Source organism: Typopeltis vanoorti, chromosome 2 (genome assembly GCF_054136105.1).
Source record: "Typopeltis vanoorti isolate ZY-2024b chromosome 2, IOZ_Tvanoo_1.0, whole genome shotgun sequence".
Taxonomy (NCBI): domain Eukaryota; kingdom Metazoa; phylum Arthropoda; class Arachnida; order Uropygi; family Thelyphonidae; genus Typopeltis; species Typopeltis vanoorti.
This window is the reverse complement of record NC_143550.1, coordinates 56,105,195-56,121,722: the sequence shown is the minus strand read 5'-3', so window position 1 is coordinate 56,121,722 and position 16,528 is coordinate 56,105,195. Positions and strand designations below refer to the sequence as shown.

General features: G+C 38.5%; 1 protein-coding gene across 1 annotated transcript in view; it reads left to right on the top strand.

Annotated features, from left to right (window-relative positions):
* The window catches only part of LOC150109053 (diacylglycerol lipase-beta-like), a 220,339-nt gene that overhangs the window by 110,168 nt on the left and 93,643 nt on the right, over positions 1–16,528 (top strand). The window contains exons 5-6 of the mRNA XM_090405133.1: positions 7,850–8,040; positions 11,491–11,599. Coding sequence (XP_090261259.1) covers positions 7,850–8,040; positions 11,491–11,599 — 300 coding nt within the window. The remainder of the gene's footprint in view (positions 1–7,849; positions 8,041–11,490; positions 11,600–16,528) is intronic.

Sequence of the window (16,528 nt, the reverse complement as noted above, 5' to 3'; positions counted from 1 at the left end):
GGTTTTGCCCACCTGACACCTAGGGTAGACCCTGAGTGTCGAGTCTTCAAAAGGGGGAGGCTCCTCCGGTGCCCAACACCTCCCCCCCTCGAGTTCCGGACTGGTAGGCCGGTTCTCCTTGAATTCTGATGACTCAAATTTTAAAGACTCGAAAGGGGGGGGGTTTGCCCACCTGGCACCTAAGGTAGCCCCTGAGTGTCGAGTCTTCAAAAAGGGGGAGGCTCCAGCACCCAACCCCCCTGAGTTCCGTACTGGTAGGCGGTTCCCCTTGAATTCTGATGACTCGAATTTTGAAGACTCAAAAGGGGGGGTTCTGCCTACCCCCCTGATTTCCCCGACTGGTAGGCCAGTTCTCCTTGAATTCTGATGGCTCGAAAGGGGGGTTCCTAGCATAGCCCCTGAGTGCTGAATCTTCAAAGGGGGGGGGTATCCCCCTGGCACTTATGGCGCCCAACCCCACCGAGTTCCGGACTGGTAAGTCGGTTCTCCTTGAATTCTGATGACTCGAAATTTGAAGACTCGACACTCGGGGTAGCCCGAGTTTCAAATCATTTCAAAAAACGTGACATAAAAAGCTTATCATTTTATATATATATATATATATATATATATATATATATATATAAAATGATAAGCTTCACATAACAAAAGTGGCTAAAGCAGCTTATCAAATCACTTGGTTACTGAAAAATACTTTGTCATGCAGAGACAAGCATGTTATTTTTTTCTTTATCAAGCTTTGATAAGACCTCATCTTCACTATTGTGCACTGATCTGGCCACTTGGGTTTCTTGGCAGTGAGAAAGAGGTGGAGAGGATCCAGAGGTAAGTGACCAAGATGACAGCAGGTCTATGGAATGAACCTTACGAGAACAGATAGAAGATTTGTGGGTTAGAGAAACTGGTTGATAGGTGGAAAAAAAAAGTGATATATAAAAGATAAAGAGACATGGAATGAAATGAATGACTAGAGAAATCAAGTTATGGAATAAATATAGAGAGGTGGAAAGCAATTGCACATGGAATATAAGGCTGAAGCTAGAAACGTGACTAGTATAGTAAGGAAGGTTGATTAAGTAATAACTGCATTTACCTTTAATAACCTTTGTCCAGTCTGCCAGTCTATCCAAATCATGGAAACTGAGTAAGAGTGTAATTAGATAGACTGGCAGACTGGACAAAGGTTATTAAAGGTAAATGCAGTTATTACTGCATTTACACTTTAAGTGTAAGAATCATGTATATGACCCCTGTTACCATGTGAGATAAGGATGAAAACTCTTCAGTCAGATGCTAAGACCTAATCCCAAACTCCTGATCATTTCTCATCTCCCCTCCATCATCACCACATAATGTCAACATGTGTCCCTCAAAAAAAATTCCAGAACTGGAGCTATTGTATTATCATATGCTGCTTCCACTTTCCAATCTATATTATACTAGCTGAGAAAATCTTTCATAATGATTACATGCTTTGCATTTGCTACTAGTAGTAAGACTTATACGTTGGTTAGACATAACTGGTAATTAGTTTACGGAATTAACAACGCATATAAAGTATATTAATTAAAGGTAACTTTAATGAATAACTTCTATATTTCGGCAATGTCACATTGCCATCTTCGGGAACATAAAGATATGGTATGTGCACTCAGGAACTAACACAAAGCAAATGAGGAAGAAAGCAAGAAACTAATATTGTTCCTAAAGTCCTAATGGTGCCCTCTTGCGGGCTAATTTGGTAGTCTTGGCAGTTGGGCTGAAGTTCTCATAATGAAAGTCTCCCAAATTTGGGGCAGTTTCATGCACCCAAATTTGTTGAGGTTAGGAACGTTTTTTAGAGCTGCTGAAGATTCTTTGAATAATCTTTCGTATTTAAACTTGCTGCGATGGATTATTTTTGTTTTCTTCCAACGAATTTTATGGTGGGTATCTAAGGCATGGTCTGCCAGCCCAGAGCGGCTGTACTGGTGAAACCGGATGTAGTCTTGGTGTTCTGAAATCCTGATATTTGTTGTTCTGCCTGTTTGGCCAAAGTAGGACAATTTGCAGCTGCAAGGGACCTGGTATACACCAGGTAGGTCTAGGGGAAGTGGTTGGTCTTTGGTAGAGCGGATAAGGGATGCCAACTTTTTATATGGTCTGTAGCAGGAAGTAAGGTCATATTTTTTGAGGATATTGGTTATTTTTTCAGAGGTGCCTTGGATGTAGGGGATGGTGATAGACTTGGTGTAATCTTTATTGTGGAGGGGGGGAGGGGGTTGTGGTTTACAGGTTTTAGTATTTTTTGGATTTTTTTGGGGTTATAGCCATTGGCTAAGAAAGTGTTGAGGATGTGGTTTAGTTCAATAGTCAGGGCCTTGTCATCTGAGCAGATTAATTTTGCCCTGTTATATAGTGTTTTTATCACCCCATATTGTTGTGAGGGGGGGGGGGATTGCTGGTGAATGTATCTGCCAGTGTGGGTGGGTTTTCTGTAAGCAGAGAAAACCAAAGATCCATCAAGCTGGCGGGTGATTAAAGTGTCTAGGAAGGGGAGGGTGTTGTTTTCCTCTTTTTCTAAGGTGAACTGGACTCTGGGATGTTGGTTGTTTAAGTGTGTTAGGAAGGAGTGGAGTGTGTCTGAGCCATGTGGCCAAATAGCAAACACATCATCCACATAACGAAGCCAAAACAACAAAAAAAATAGTAATCACCAAAGCTGATAAGGGAAGCGCCACTGTGGTACTCAATCAAAAAGACTACAAAGGTAAGCTAAATTCTTTAGTATGAGACCGTACTACTTACCTCCCCATTGGCCAAATAGCAAACACATCATCCACATATGCTGTATCCTTCTATTGTTATCAGAACATTATCTTCTGTGAATCATGCCTTTCTGACCAGTAATATTTGGGCATGATGAAACTATCAAAGCCACATACTCGTTCCCTTTATTCCTGTTACTCCTGGTATTTGTGTATGTAAAAGCAGTATATATCTTTTATATACCTCAGTATATACCTGAGAGACTGCAGAATACTGCAGTCTCTCAGGACACTATCCCAACATTTGCCCCCCCCCCCCCAAAAAAAAAAATCTTTTCATTGGCTTATATCCTTTCATGCTAAAATGTATTCATCTCTTGCATAGAGCTCCCATCTGTCATATTATTATTTGGTAACCTCCATGGAGTCAACAGACTCATCGTGGAAGGACCATTCAATCAGCAACATGTCTGTCATAATAAGTTTTGAAGTTATTTATGCTATCTGCACTCAGGCAATGCATTCCACTCACTAACAACTCTCCATGTATAAAATCTACTCCTCACTCCCTTCTTCACCACATCTCTATACAACTTCCAGGGATGACCTCTCATTCTTAACATTCACTCTTTTTATAATTCTTCTGTATTAATCTGATAAATCCCTTAACTAACTTGAAGGTCTCTATCATATCTCCTCTTTTCCTCCTATCCACCAACCTCTGTAATCCACGTTCTCTCAAATGCTCTTCGGAACTAACACTCCAGAGTCCTGATATCACTTTGGTTATGTGATGTGGAAACACTAGAGAGGGTCCAAAGACCCTGTCTAGTGTTTCCACATCACAATGAAAACTAGGTGATCAAATCTGAGCACAATAGTCCATATGTTGTCTGACAATGCCTTATATGTTAAAAAGTACATGTTAATGTACTTTTTATCATAGCAGCAATACAATGTGCAGTCTTTGCAACATGTGCAATGTGCCCTTGAAACTTCAGTCCATTGTCCACCATCACTCTAAGATCCTGAATCTCATCCACTTCCTGAAGTGTAGCTCCATCAATACAGTATGTAGCCTTATATCTTTGTATCCCAAAGTGTAACACTTGCATTTATTAACATAATTATGTGCCACAAATATCCATCCCCCCCCCCTCTCTCTCTACATATTCTCACTGTCATATCATTCTCTTTTCTTTTTCTCTTTAACTGTATATCATCATACAAAGACAGTGCATTCACTAGTGCATGCTCATGCTGTCCTTGTACAAATTCCGAAAATGGCTACTTTTTGTTCTTCCTCTATCTCCCTGTAATCCATCAAATGTTTTCTGCATTAATCAGATACAAACATCTCAACAACTTGTGTAACAGTCATATCACTCTCTCCCTCATATCCATCAGGCTCCTCTGCAAATGGCATTCCTTCAATCTGTATTACAGCCAACATTCCAGAGAAATGCTATCACTTTTTGGATGCTTTCTGAAATCACTGCTCAAAAAAACAGGTGACCAAATCTCTGCACCTTTTTATTATTATTATTATTATTATTATTATTATTATTATTATTCAGGCCTCCAAGGAGTCAAAAGACTCATCGAGGGAGGTCCTTCCTAAGACATAAAGTCTGTCAAGACTCACTGAGGGGAGGTCCCCCCCCTGAGAAACACAAAGTCTATCATACCACTCTTTAAACTCACTGACCGTTCTCGCTCCCACCACTCCATCAGGCAATGCATTCCACGGCTCAACCACCCTCCACACAAAGAAACCATTCCTTACCCTCTTGCGCACAGTTTCCTTTCGTAACTTCCAGGGATGGCCTCTTGTCATCACTCCTTCCCGCTGATCAACCAAGCGAAAGAACTCCCCAGTGTCAACCCTGTAACCACCTCTCAACAGTTTAAAAGTCTCAATCATATCACCTCTCCTTCTTCTATCCACCAAACTCTGCAGTCCACATTCTCTCAGCCGATCCTCATAACTATCCTTGTACAGTCCTGAAACCATCTTTGTCATCCGTCTTTGTATCCTTTCCACAGTTAATTTATCCCCTTCAAATCCTGGGGACCAAATCTGAGAACAATAGTCCAAGTGTGGTCTGATCAGAGACTTATACAACGGAATGATAACCCTCTTATCTCTGCAGGTCAGTGTCCTTCTCATAATAGCAGCAATCCTCTGTGTTACCTTCACCACCTTTGCAATATGTCCCCTAAACTTCAGGTTTCTATCAATCATCAACCCCAGATCTCTTGTCTCCCCCACTTCCTCCAGTATAACTCCTCCCATAGAGTATGCAGCATCCCATCGATGTTTCCCAAACCTCAAGACCTTACATTTTGCTGCATTAAACTGAAACCCCCATTCATCTGCCCATCTATCTAGCTTATTTAAATCCTCTTGCAGGGCTACCACATCTGCACTATTACTAATAATCCTTCCCAGCTTCGCATCATCTGCAAACAACTGAATATCCCCCTGCAATCCACTGGCTATATCATTGATATAAAGGTTAAACAATATAGGTCCTAGTACTGAGCCCTGTGGGACCCCACTTGTAACCCTCTGCCTCCTGGAAACTGCTCCACCATACACAACTCTCTGATACCTATCAGACAGCCAATCCTGAATCCAGTTGACCAATCTGACATCCAGACCCATGTGCTGCAACTTAAATATCAGCTTATCATGTGGCACCCAGTCAAATGCCTTCGCCAAGTCTAAGAAAATTGCAGTATATGCCTTTCCCTCGTCTAATGTTCTTGTAACTTTATTATAAAAGGCTAGCATATTGCTAAAACAAGAGCGTTCTTTCACAAATCCATGTTGATTCTCACAGATAACATTACCCTCATCTGCCCAATGCTGTACACGGTCCCTCACTACTTTCTCCAAGATCTTAACAACTGCTGATGACACACAGACTGGCCTATAATTATCCTAACATATGTATCAAAAGGAATAGGCATAACTTAAAATGTAAGTTCATCTTCCCATGCATTAGAAAGTATCCTTACAGTGATGAGGAGGATTCTACCATCAGTGAAAGGCCGAATCTCCTTTCTCATGATGAGTCTTTTGATTCTATGGAGGTGTGTTGTAATTATAATAAATAACATGCAATATTAGAGTTAAGTTTAGAGTTAAGTTGTATAAAAACCTATATAAAAATCTGTTCTGTACAAACTTTGCAATATTTCAAAACAAACAGAAAAAAGCACTTGTGCTCGATTGTTTCCTTGCGGTATATGGTTGTTAAATAAGAAACTTTTTAATCAATTTATTCTAGCCAGCCTAATAAAGCATGTTATTTTGTTAGTGATTCTATTGTATGCACTAAAACTGTAAAACTCATCAATTTTCATTCCTTCTTGCAATAATGAAAGTTGCTCTTTTATATTTGGTATGCAGTTTAAATTGTAAACATGGTTTTATTATTTAGTTTTAATTTTACTTGTATATACAGGGTGGCCATAATTAAATAAGAGGTGTTCAGATCCCTGTAGCAAAAAAAAATTATATATTGGATGAAATTCAACCAAACTTGGTGTAAGTACACTCTGGAACATGAGGTTTTTATTTACAGATGATAAGAAGTAGTACAAAATTCTACCACCAGAGGACATTTGGCACTAAGCACATGGTTTGAGATTAATTAAACAGTAATGGCTAGAAGAGACACGACAAATCAATGTTTGTGTTCGTATAACTTACAGATGTGATTCAATATGTCTTCCTTTCAGATGTTCTAAGAAATGCAGTCTGTGAATGATGTTTTCTACAGTGGAATGCAACAGATCTGCATTGATTTGCCTCGCATGCTGATTATTCTCTCTTTCCAAGTTGCTAAATCAGGAACATGTCCATCATACACTACACATTTCAGATGGCCCTACAACCTAAAGTCACAAGGGTTGAGATCAGGTGAATGAGGTGGCAATGTTGTGGGAAATGCATGACTATTCATTCTGTGTTCTGTGAAGTGTTTTTGTAACATTCGCTGTGCCAGCAATCCAGTGTCAGGTGGTGTTTTATCCTGCACTAGTATAGTAGGTCAAGGCATTTTCACTGCTGCAGTTGTGGAACAACAAAGTTGCACAACATCTCCCGATACCTGACAGTACAGGTCACTGGTCTTATCGGGTGAAACTCTTAGAAAAAATAAAGACCAATAAATGATGCAATGAAACCACACCACTGTGACTTTCTGTGAGTGTAAATGGGTCTGATGGAACACATGAGGATTATTCACAGCCCAAAATGCAGCAGTTGTGTGAGTTAACATTATTTAGATAAAAATGTGCCTTGTCACTCCACAAGGTCTTTCATGGCCATGTATCATTCACCTCTATTCGAGCTAAGAATGTCAGGGAAACTGCAGTCGAGTTTTTGCATCATCATAAAGCAAAGCTTGAGTATAGGAGATCTTGTAGGGAAAACACCTCAGCATTTGATGCAGAATTTTCAACTCAGTCGAGTATGGCATGTCCAGTTGCCTTGATATTGCCTGAGCACTGCTGGACCTCTTGTGCATTATTCATCCTGTGTTCCACAATGCCAGTTGCAACTTTGTCAACTTTTTAAAGGAATAATCTATTTGCTTCCTCATCCTGGCCTCACTGCTAAAGATTCGCTATTTTCAAATCATAAAATCATTTTTCTAAGGTTTGTTACTGTCATTGGATCTTTTTTCCTATCCTTCAAATGCCAGAATTCTTGAAGCATGGCATTAGCATTACTGCATTGTTAACAGTAAAGCTTGACTAGCAATGCACCTTCTGGTAATGTGAGAACCATAGCACTTCAGTTTTATCAGAATGACATGAATCTGTTTTGGTCTTCCTTATATCCACCAACTTCCAGTAGAAACAGTGAGAATTTGATACTTTTTTATCTTATGTAAATACCCCCCCCCCCATGATGTTTCAGAGTGTACTTACACCAAGTTTGGTTAAATTTTGCCCAATACATTTTTTGCTGCAGGGCTCTGAACACTTCCTCTTTAATTATGGTCATCCTGTAGTGTGTGTGTGTGTGTGTGTGTGTGTGTCTAATATAATTAATTTGAAGATTTCAAAATTTTAACATTGCACAGGTATCAGTAATAGCTGGATGGATAATACTGGGATTTAAAATATTTCTGATTCTTCTTGTCTATGATCCTATGGGTTCTCTTTCATTCATCAGTGCAACTAAACACATGAACAGTAATCAGCTAAACCAGATAAATATTTCTGACTGGACTGGTGCCTATGCCCAACAGAAATTACATACGTGGAAAACCAGGTAACTATAAATTGTTTTGGTATTTATTTTGTATCATTTAAATAACTTTCTTGAAAGAAAAGCATTTCAGACTTTTCTTTTTCCCAGATTGGCCTATTTATAGTGAATTAAAACTGAATTACCAGAATGGTCACTAAATTCAAGTGACCATTCTGGTAACTTTAATTAAAGAAGCAGGGCCATATTGGCCCTGCTTCTACGATCTATTCTCTATTTAAAAAAAAAAAATGGTTTCTGTATTTGAAATCCTTCTCTTAAACATTCCCCAATGTTTATTGGATGAACTTAGATATAGGGAATGGGTTAGACCTATCTATCTTTGAACTATCTCTTCAGTCTCTAAATCTCCACCAGTAGCCAATTATGCCCAAAACTATCAGTAATTATAAATGGCATCTGGTGAAGTGGACAGCAGACAATGTCACCATTAGTGCAATTCCTAATACAATATGTTATTGTCTGAAATAGTATGGGTTTATGGTCAATTTTCTTTAGTTCATGGGACAAAAAAAACCTCCTTGCCCATGCCAGAGATTGACTAACTCAGGAACCAGTTGAAGAAAGGTTTAGAAAAGTTCTGCTAGTTGTCAACAAAAATTCCTATATTTAAAAAGAAGCATTCTAGGAGATAACAAATTTTTGGCTAGCTGGTGCAGACTACCCACATTATGCAATATTCACCAGGGGAAGATAAAATTCTGCCTACTTTTGCTATGAGAGGTTTTTTAAATGGTTCCATCCTGCTAATTCAATATGGTCTTATGGTCATTTGCTGAGATGACTGGAGAGCAATCCCAGGTAGAGAAGGCCAACTCAATGTGGTTACTCGGATAAGGCTAGTTGGTTTAGGTAAAGCATAAAAGATGACTGATACCCAGGGTATCAGTCATCTTTTAAGCTTTAGTTTCAGTTGCTCTTTTGGTTGTTCATCTGCATGAGATTAATGAAAAAGGAAAACTAATAGCCTTTGACTATATGCTGATATTAAAGAGCTGAGGCCTTTCCTCTCTCTCTCTCTCATTACTCTCTGTCTTTTCTTTCTCCTAATACTATCAAGTATTAGGAGAAAAACACCTCAATAAAGATTGAAATCAGTCTGGCTAGTGGTCCTTCCCATAATGCTATGCATTATGGGAGTAGTTATACTGGAGGAAGTAGAGGAGACAAGAGATCTGGGGTTGATGATTGATAGAAACCTGAAATTTAGGGGACATATTGCAAAGGTGGTGAAGGTAACACAGAGGATTGCTGCAATTATGAGAAGGACACTGACCTGCAGAGATAAAAGGGTTATCATTCCATTGTATAAGTCTCTGATCAGACCACACTTAGACTATTGTTCTCAGATTTGGTCCCCAGGATTTGAAGGGGATAAATTAATTGTGGAAAGGGTACAGAGACGGATGACAAAGATGGTTTCAGGACTGTACAAGGATAGTTATGAGGATCGGCTGAGAGAATGTGGACTGCAGAGTTTGGTGGATAGAAGAAGGAGAGGTGATATGATTGAGACTTTTAAACTGTTGAGAGGTGGTTACAGGGTTGACACTGGGGGAGTTCTTTTGCTTGGTTGAACAGGGGGAAGGAGTGATGACAAGAGGCCATCCCTGGAAGTTACGAAAGGAAACTGTGAGCAAGCGGGTGAAGAGTTGTTTCTTTGCATGGAGGGTGGTTGAACCATGGAATGCATTGCCTGATGGAGAGGTGAGAGCAAGAATGGTCAATGAGTTTAAGGAGTGGTATGATAGACTTTGTTTTTCTTAGGAAGGACCTCCCACGATGAGTCTTTTGACTCCATGGAGGCCTGAATAATAATAATAGTAATAATTATACATGTCTGTAAGGATATGTGCAGTGCATTATGGGACACTAAGGCAATTGATGTGAAGTTATTAGTCTCTATATACAAGTAACCCAGTCGTGAAGTGACTTCATGTGCAAACTTTGTTTGCTTACACTTGGATAAAGGATGAACCCAAGAATATAATTTCTTGTCATCTTGAATTTGCAATATAACTAAGTAACAAAAATTTCGACATCCATCTCTATGCCGGAGTATTTTAGTAATAAGGTGTGACTCCTTTTGGCTACTTGTATATGGAAATATGACTTCTGCATTACTTCCACCTTTGTATCTAATTGTTTGTATATTTTCCCTTTCCATGTAAAATAACCTGCCTATACAATGAATTTGAATAGTTGAAAAGAAATGTTGATGACGTATGGCTGTATAAATTTGCCAAAGATTTGGGAGACAGTCGTCTTGAGACCAAATTAATACCTGTTTTCTCTCTGTTTTTTTTTTTTTTTTTTTTTTCCCCCCAACATACATGCCGCCTAATTAGGACTTTAGTCTTTGTGTTGTATGTTACAATTGTTCAAACTAATTCCACTGTTATACCAGATTGTGGTTGTCTTGCATACTGTGACAAACTGTTTTTGTGCTCTGAAGATTATTACTTAACACCTCCAGGTAGTCCAAGGACTCATCGAGGGAAGGCACCTGCTCTACAATGCTCAGTCTTCACCACTCCACCAACCGCAACTATCTACATCGACACCCATAGACCACACCACCACTAGTATTTTCAGACAATTACAAACATCCATGCCTAAGGCGGGATTCGAACCCTCAGCCTTTTGGCCTAGAGAGCAGATATGCTAACCACTCGGTCAACCAGGCCAGCTGGATAGAATACCAGCAAAATATCAGCAATAAGTTAATAAATAGTTATTTTCTTATCAGTCTGTGTTCTCATCTATACCATTAAAATTAATCAACATGTACGGCTAACACATAAGCCTTCCCACGTGTCATAATGCCTGTAACTTTTGTCAAAGTTGTAACAACCAATGCAAATAACTTCTCCCTCTTATTCTTGATACTTTTAGCATTAATATACATAAACTGAAAAAAGAAAAGGTGAAAGAAAGTAGTTTGGCTACAGACTACTTTCTTTCACCTTTCCTTTTTGCATTCTGACATCCTAACAAAAATATTAATTTTTGTATTGGAGGAACAAGATTTATGACCCTTCTTAAGCATCCCTCTTATCATAGAACTGCAAAATTTTCTCTTATTCTCCTTTGCTTGCTGAGTCATATATTCTTACATGTTTTGCTTTTTTTTTTTTCTCTCTAATAATATCAGAACAATGATATCATGCTAATTCAAAATCCACAAATGCTCCACATATGCAAAATAAATCTGACAGTGAAAGCAGCTGTCAGTGATCCAGAAGTATTTGCAATTTACTTGGATTTGTATAAGCATGTAGTTGATGCACAACTTTCTCTCTTGAGTTGTGATTCAAGAGATAAAGTTGTGGAGGCATCACAACTCAAGTTGTGATACCTCCACATGTATTCACCAGCAATTCACTTGACCTCTTCCTATTTAGTGAGTTGTATTCAGTGTGGGTTAATATGTATTCCTTGCTTGTTTTTCAGGTTAAGATGTCTACGTTACTGCTGTTGCTGCTATTGCTGCATAAAAAATGACACCTATTCAAAAGATGTTGTTGAAAATATTTCATATCTAGCTGTTTATATGTGGGGAGTGAGTATGGTTTAACTATTCTAGTTATCATTATTGTTGAGATATATTTAAAATAGTAAGTATGACTATTATTATCACATACAAATAATTCCCATATAAACATTAAAAAAAAAACATTTGTGATCAGAACTAGAAATATAAAGGAAGTCATAGACTCAGATATAAAAGTTTATTGTAACATTCCATAATTTAAGATATTATTGAGATGTTTAAGTTGGTATGGGGTTGTTACCGGGTTAATGTGGAAGAAAGTTTTTATAGAATGGGAAGGAGGGGATAGAACAAGAGACTATCCTGGTAACTGTATAAGGAGGGCATGAACAAGGATCAGGTTCTATTACAAACTTCAGCCTGAGGGATGATTGTGCTTTCCAGGAGTGAAGGTAAAGATGTAAGTGGTGCTGTTATTTTGAAATAGGGAAGATTGAAAGAGTTGATAGTTTTGGCTGACACGAATTATTACTAACACCTGACGAAGTCAAAAAGACTCATTGTGGGAAGTACACACTTTTACACTCAATGCTCATAAAATTGTACTTTAAACTCACTCAACATGTCCATATTCACCACACTATCAGGTTCTTTGCATGGAATGCATTGCCTGACAGTGTGGTGAATAATATCTCCTTTTATTCACAAGGCATTGCAAATTGCATTCCATCAATCTGTCCTCATATCCCATGTTCCAAAGGCCATTTACTACTTAGTCTTCTCTGAACCCTTTCTAATGTATTCTCATCACCATGAAAACCAGGTGATCAAATCTGTGTGCAGTAATCCATATAAGGCCTAATACAATGTAACCATAACCTCTGCATCATTTCTGTATGTTAAATCCTCTACATTACTGCCATAATCTGCTGTGATAACTTTGCAACTTGTGCAGTGTTGATATCTGGTCCTTGTCCATCATCTCTCCCACATTTCTATCTCCTCAACCTCCTTCAGAATTTCCCCACCAAGTGTATGTTTGCATGCCATCATTGCTTACTAAATTTCAGAATCTTATACTTTGCAACATTGAACTGATAGTTTCACTCACTTGCCACTCATACAATCTCAAGTCCTATAAGACCACATCTACTTGACCGCTTATTGTTCTCCTTAATTTTGCATCCTCTGCAAAAAGCTGCATATCTATAAATAAACCTCATTAGCATGTAAGTTAAACAACAGTGGCCTCAAAACAGATCCCTTCAGAATATTCAGTAACTTTCCTCTTTTGGGATACCACACCCATACTCAACTTGCTGATACCTATCTGACAGCTAGTTGCCTATCCAGCTCACTAATCTAGCATGTAGTCCCATTTGCTTCAGTTTAGTTAAAATCTATCTAAAACCTTTGCAAAATATAAGTACTGTATACCACTGTATCTTCCTTGTTTACTGTATTTGTCACCTTGTTATAATACATAAGTAAATTGATGATACGTGACCTCCTTTTAACAAACACATGTTGACAATCGGAGATAGAGAGAATACTGCTGTTATCCTAGCTCTTGCCAACCTCTGCAACACCCTAACCACAACTCAGATATACAGATTGGCCTATAATTTGTAGCCTCAACCTTAGTGGAACAGTTTTACCTTCCTTCCACTCCTTTTGGCCTTGTATGAGGGTGGTCTGAAAAGTTCTTGGCCTCAACCATAGATGGCAACACTATCAGCAAGAGATTTTTTTTCTAAGTTGGTACTGTTAAACTGTGAATGAAATTATTATGTATATTTTGTTCTTCATTCACATTTAACATAACCTATCATATATTAAGCATGACTTGTTTAAAAATTATTTGTTAATCCCTTGCTTAAGAATTATTATTTATGTATTATTCCTGAATTTTATCAGCTATTATTTGATTAAATAATTTTAATGTATATTTTACTATTGGAAGGACTCAGTGATAAATATCATTTATCTTATTTACTTTATTCCTTCAATAATATTATGAGAAATTATATGTATATAATTTAATGTACCTTATATATATATATATATATATATATATATATATATATATACTGTAACATATATTTTATTATTGTTATTTGTAAATGAAATGAAAGAGAAAATTAAGTAACTGGAATATTTTTATTAATGTTTTTCATTACTCAATGTAAAAGTATAGCCTTATGTAACGTTAATGCGAATGTTTACGTTTTGTTCGTTGCCATGGAGAGAGAAATAAAATGGAACACGCGTGGGTAGACCGTGAGCTTCGATAACGAGGAGAGAAGAAATATATGAGTAGTGATATAGAGAAAAGAAAAGAAGAGTTTTTGAAGCAGGAAGAAGGAAGGATATAAGCAGGGAGGTGAAAGTAAATAAAAAGGACTGAAGGGCAGGAATTCAAGGGAGTAGTATTTAGAAGTGTGCAGAGACGAAGTGAAAACTTATAGATAGCTGAAAGTAAAGTCAGCAGTGGCAGTAATAGGAATTTAGTGCTGTATTTGGATAATTAAAGGACTGGAAGTTTAATGAAGGATTCAGAATAGATCCAGTTAGCTTAGAATTACTACTTATTTCTATATTGCCTTTAGGAAGAATTGTACGGAGCTTAATTTGTTGTGAAGTAGTAAACAAGGATATCAATCTGTCCTATAGTTGCCGTCGAGAATTGTGAAGCGCAACAAATAATAATCTAGTTATAACCTTGAAGAATTCTTTTAAATGTGTTCCATAGGTGTAATAAATATAATTTGAAGATGTGCTCGCATTAAATCTGATGTGCTGAAGATTAATTCCGGTAAGGACAGTCATATTTTATTTGTTTCTGTGTATGAAGATTTGAGTGATAGTTCCATTTCGCTTATTCTAACATTATTATTATTATTATTCAGGCCTCCAAGGAGTCAAAAGACTCATCGAGGGAGGTCCTTTCTAAGACATAAAGTCTGTCAAGACTCATCGAGGGGAGGTCCCCCCCTGAGAAACACAAAGTTTATCATACCACTCCTTAAACCCACTGACCGTTCTTGCTCCCACCACTCCATCAGGCAATGCATTCCACGGCTCAACCACCCTCCACACAAAGAAACCACTCCTTACCCTCTTGCTCACAGTTTCCTTTCGTAACTTCCAGGGATGGCCTCTTGTCATCACTCCTTCCCGCTGATCAACCAAGCGAAAGAACTCCCCAGTGTCAACCCTGTAACCACCTCTCAACAGTTTAAAAGTCTCAATCATATCACCTCTCCTTCTTCTATCCACCAAACTCTGCAGTCCACATTCTCTCAGCCGATCCTCATAACTATCCTTGTACAGTCCTGAAACCATCTTTGTCATCCGTCTTTGTATCCTTTCCACAGTTAATTTATCCCCTTCAAATCCTGGGGACCAAATCTGAGAACAATAGTCCAAGTGTGGTCTGATCAGAGACTTATACAATGGAATGATAACCCTCTTATCTCTGCAGGTCAGTGTCCTTCTCATAATAGCAGCAATCCTCTGTGTTACCTTCACCACCTTTGCAATATGTCCCCTAAACTTCAGGTTTCTATCAATCATCAACCCCAGATCTCTTGTCTCCCCTACTTCCTCCAGTATAACTCCTCCCATAGAGTATGCAGCATCCCATCGATGTTTCCCAAACCTCAAGACCTTACATTTTGCTGCATTAAACTGAAACCCCCATTCATTTGCCCATTCATCTAGCTTATTTAAATCCTCTTGCAGGGCTACCACATCTGCACTATTACTAATAATCCTTCCAAGCTTCGCATCATCTGCAAACAACTGAATATCCCCCTGCAATCCACTGGCTATGTCATTGATATAAAGGTTAAACAATATAGGTCCTAGTACTGAGCCCTGTGGGACCCCACTTGTAACCCTCTGCCTCCTGGAAACTGCTCCACCATACACAACTCTCTGATACCTATCAGACAGCCAATCCTGAATCCAGTTGATCAATCTGACATCCAGACCCATGTGCTGCAACTTAAATATCAGCTTATCATGTGGCACCCTGTCAAATGCCTTCGCCAAGTCTAAGAAAATTGCAGTATATGCCTTTCCCTCATCTAATGCTCTTGTAACTTTATTATAAAAGGCTAGCATATTGCTAAAACAAGAGCGTCCTTTCACAAATCCATGTTGATTCTCACAGATAACATTACCCTCATCTGCCCAATGCTGTACACGGTCCCTCACTACTTTCTCCAAGATCTTAACAACTACTGATGACACACAGACTGGCCTATAATTAGACACTTCCAGTCTGTTACCCCCTTTATGCAATGGCACTATCTTACCTTCCTTCCATTCCCTGGGCACCTTTGCCAAAGCCAGACTTTCATTGAAAAGCCACGTTAAAGGTACTGTCAATTCCCCAGCACATTCTCTCAAAACTCGTGGCGAAATACCATCCAGTCCCACAGCTTTACTGACATCCAGAGTACTCAGTATCTGAAACACACTCTCCTCCTGTACCTCCAGACCTCGTACCAGTCCTATCCCTCTAGCATTAAAACTGACTCCTCTAGGATGAAATACTCCAATAAAGTGTTCATTGAACAATTCCACTATGTCCTCTGCATCAGTCACTCTATTCCCATTTTTATCCCACAATATCATTCTTCCACAGTCATTTCTCCTCCTACTGGCCACATAGCTAAAAAATTCCCTAGGATTTTCTTTGGATCTTAGGGCCAATCTCCTCTCATATTCCAGTTTCGCTTTCCTTACCACACGAGTCACATTTACTGTGGCATATCGCCGAAGTTAGAAGTTGAAAATAATTGCAAATAATATCTGCCGTGATTAATGATATGATAAGTGCCTGCTGAGAGTTAAGTATGGAGTATAACTGAGAAATATGATCAAACTAATTAAACAAGAAATTCTGTTGTATTAATCTGAGTAAGGAATCTTGTAATTGAGAAAACTGTGAATCTTGTATGTGAAGATTTTGAAGACTGAATTAATATG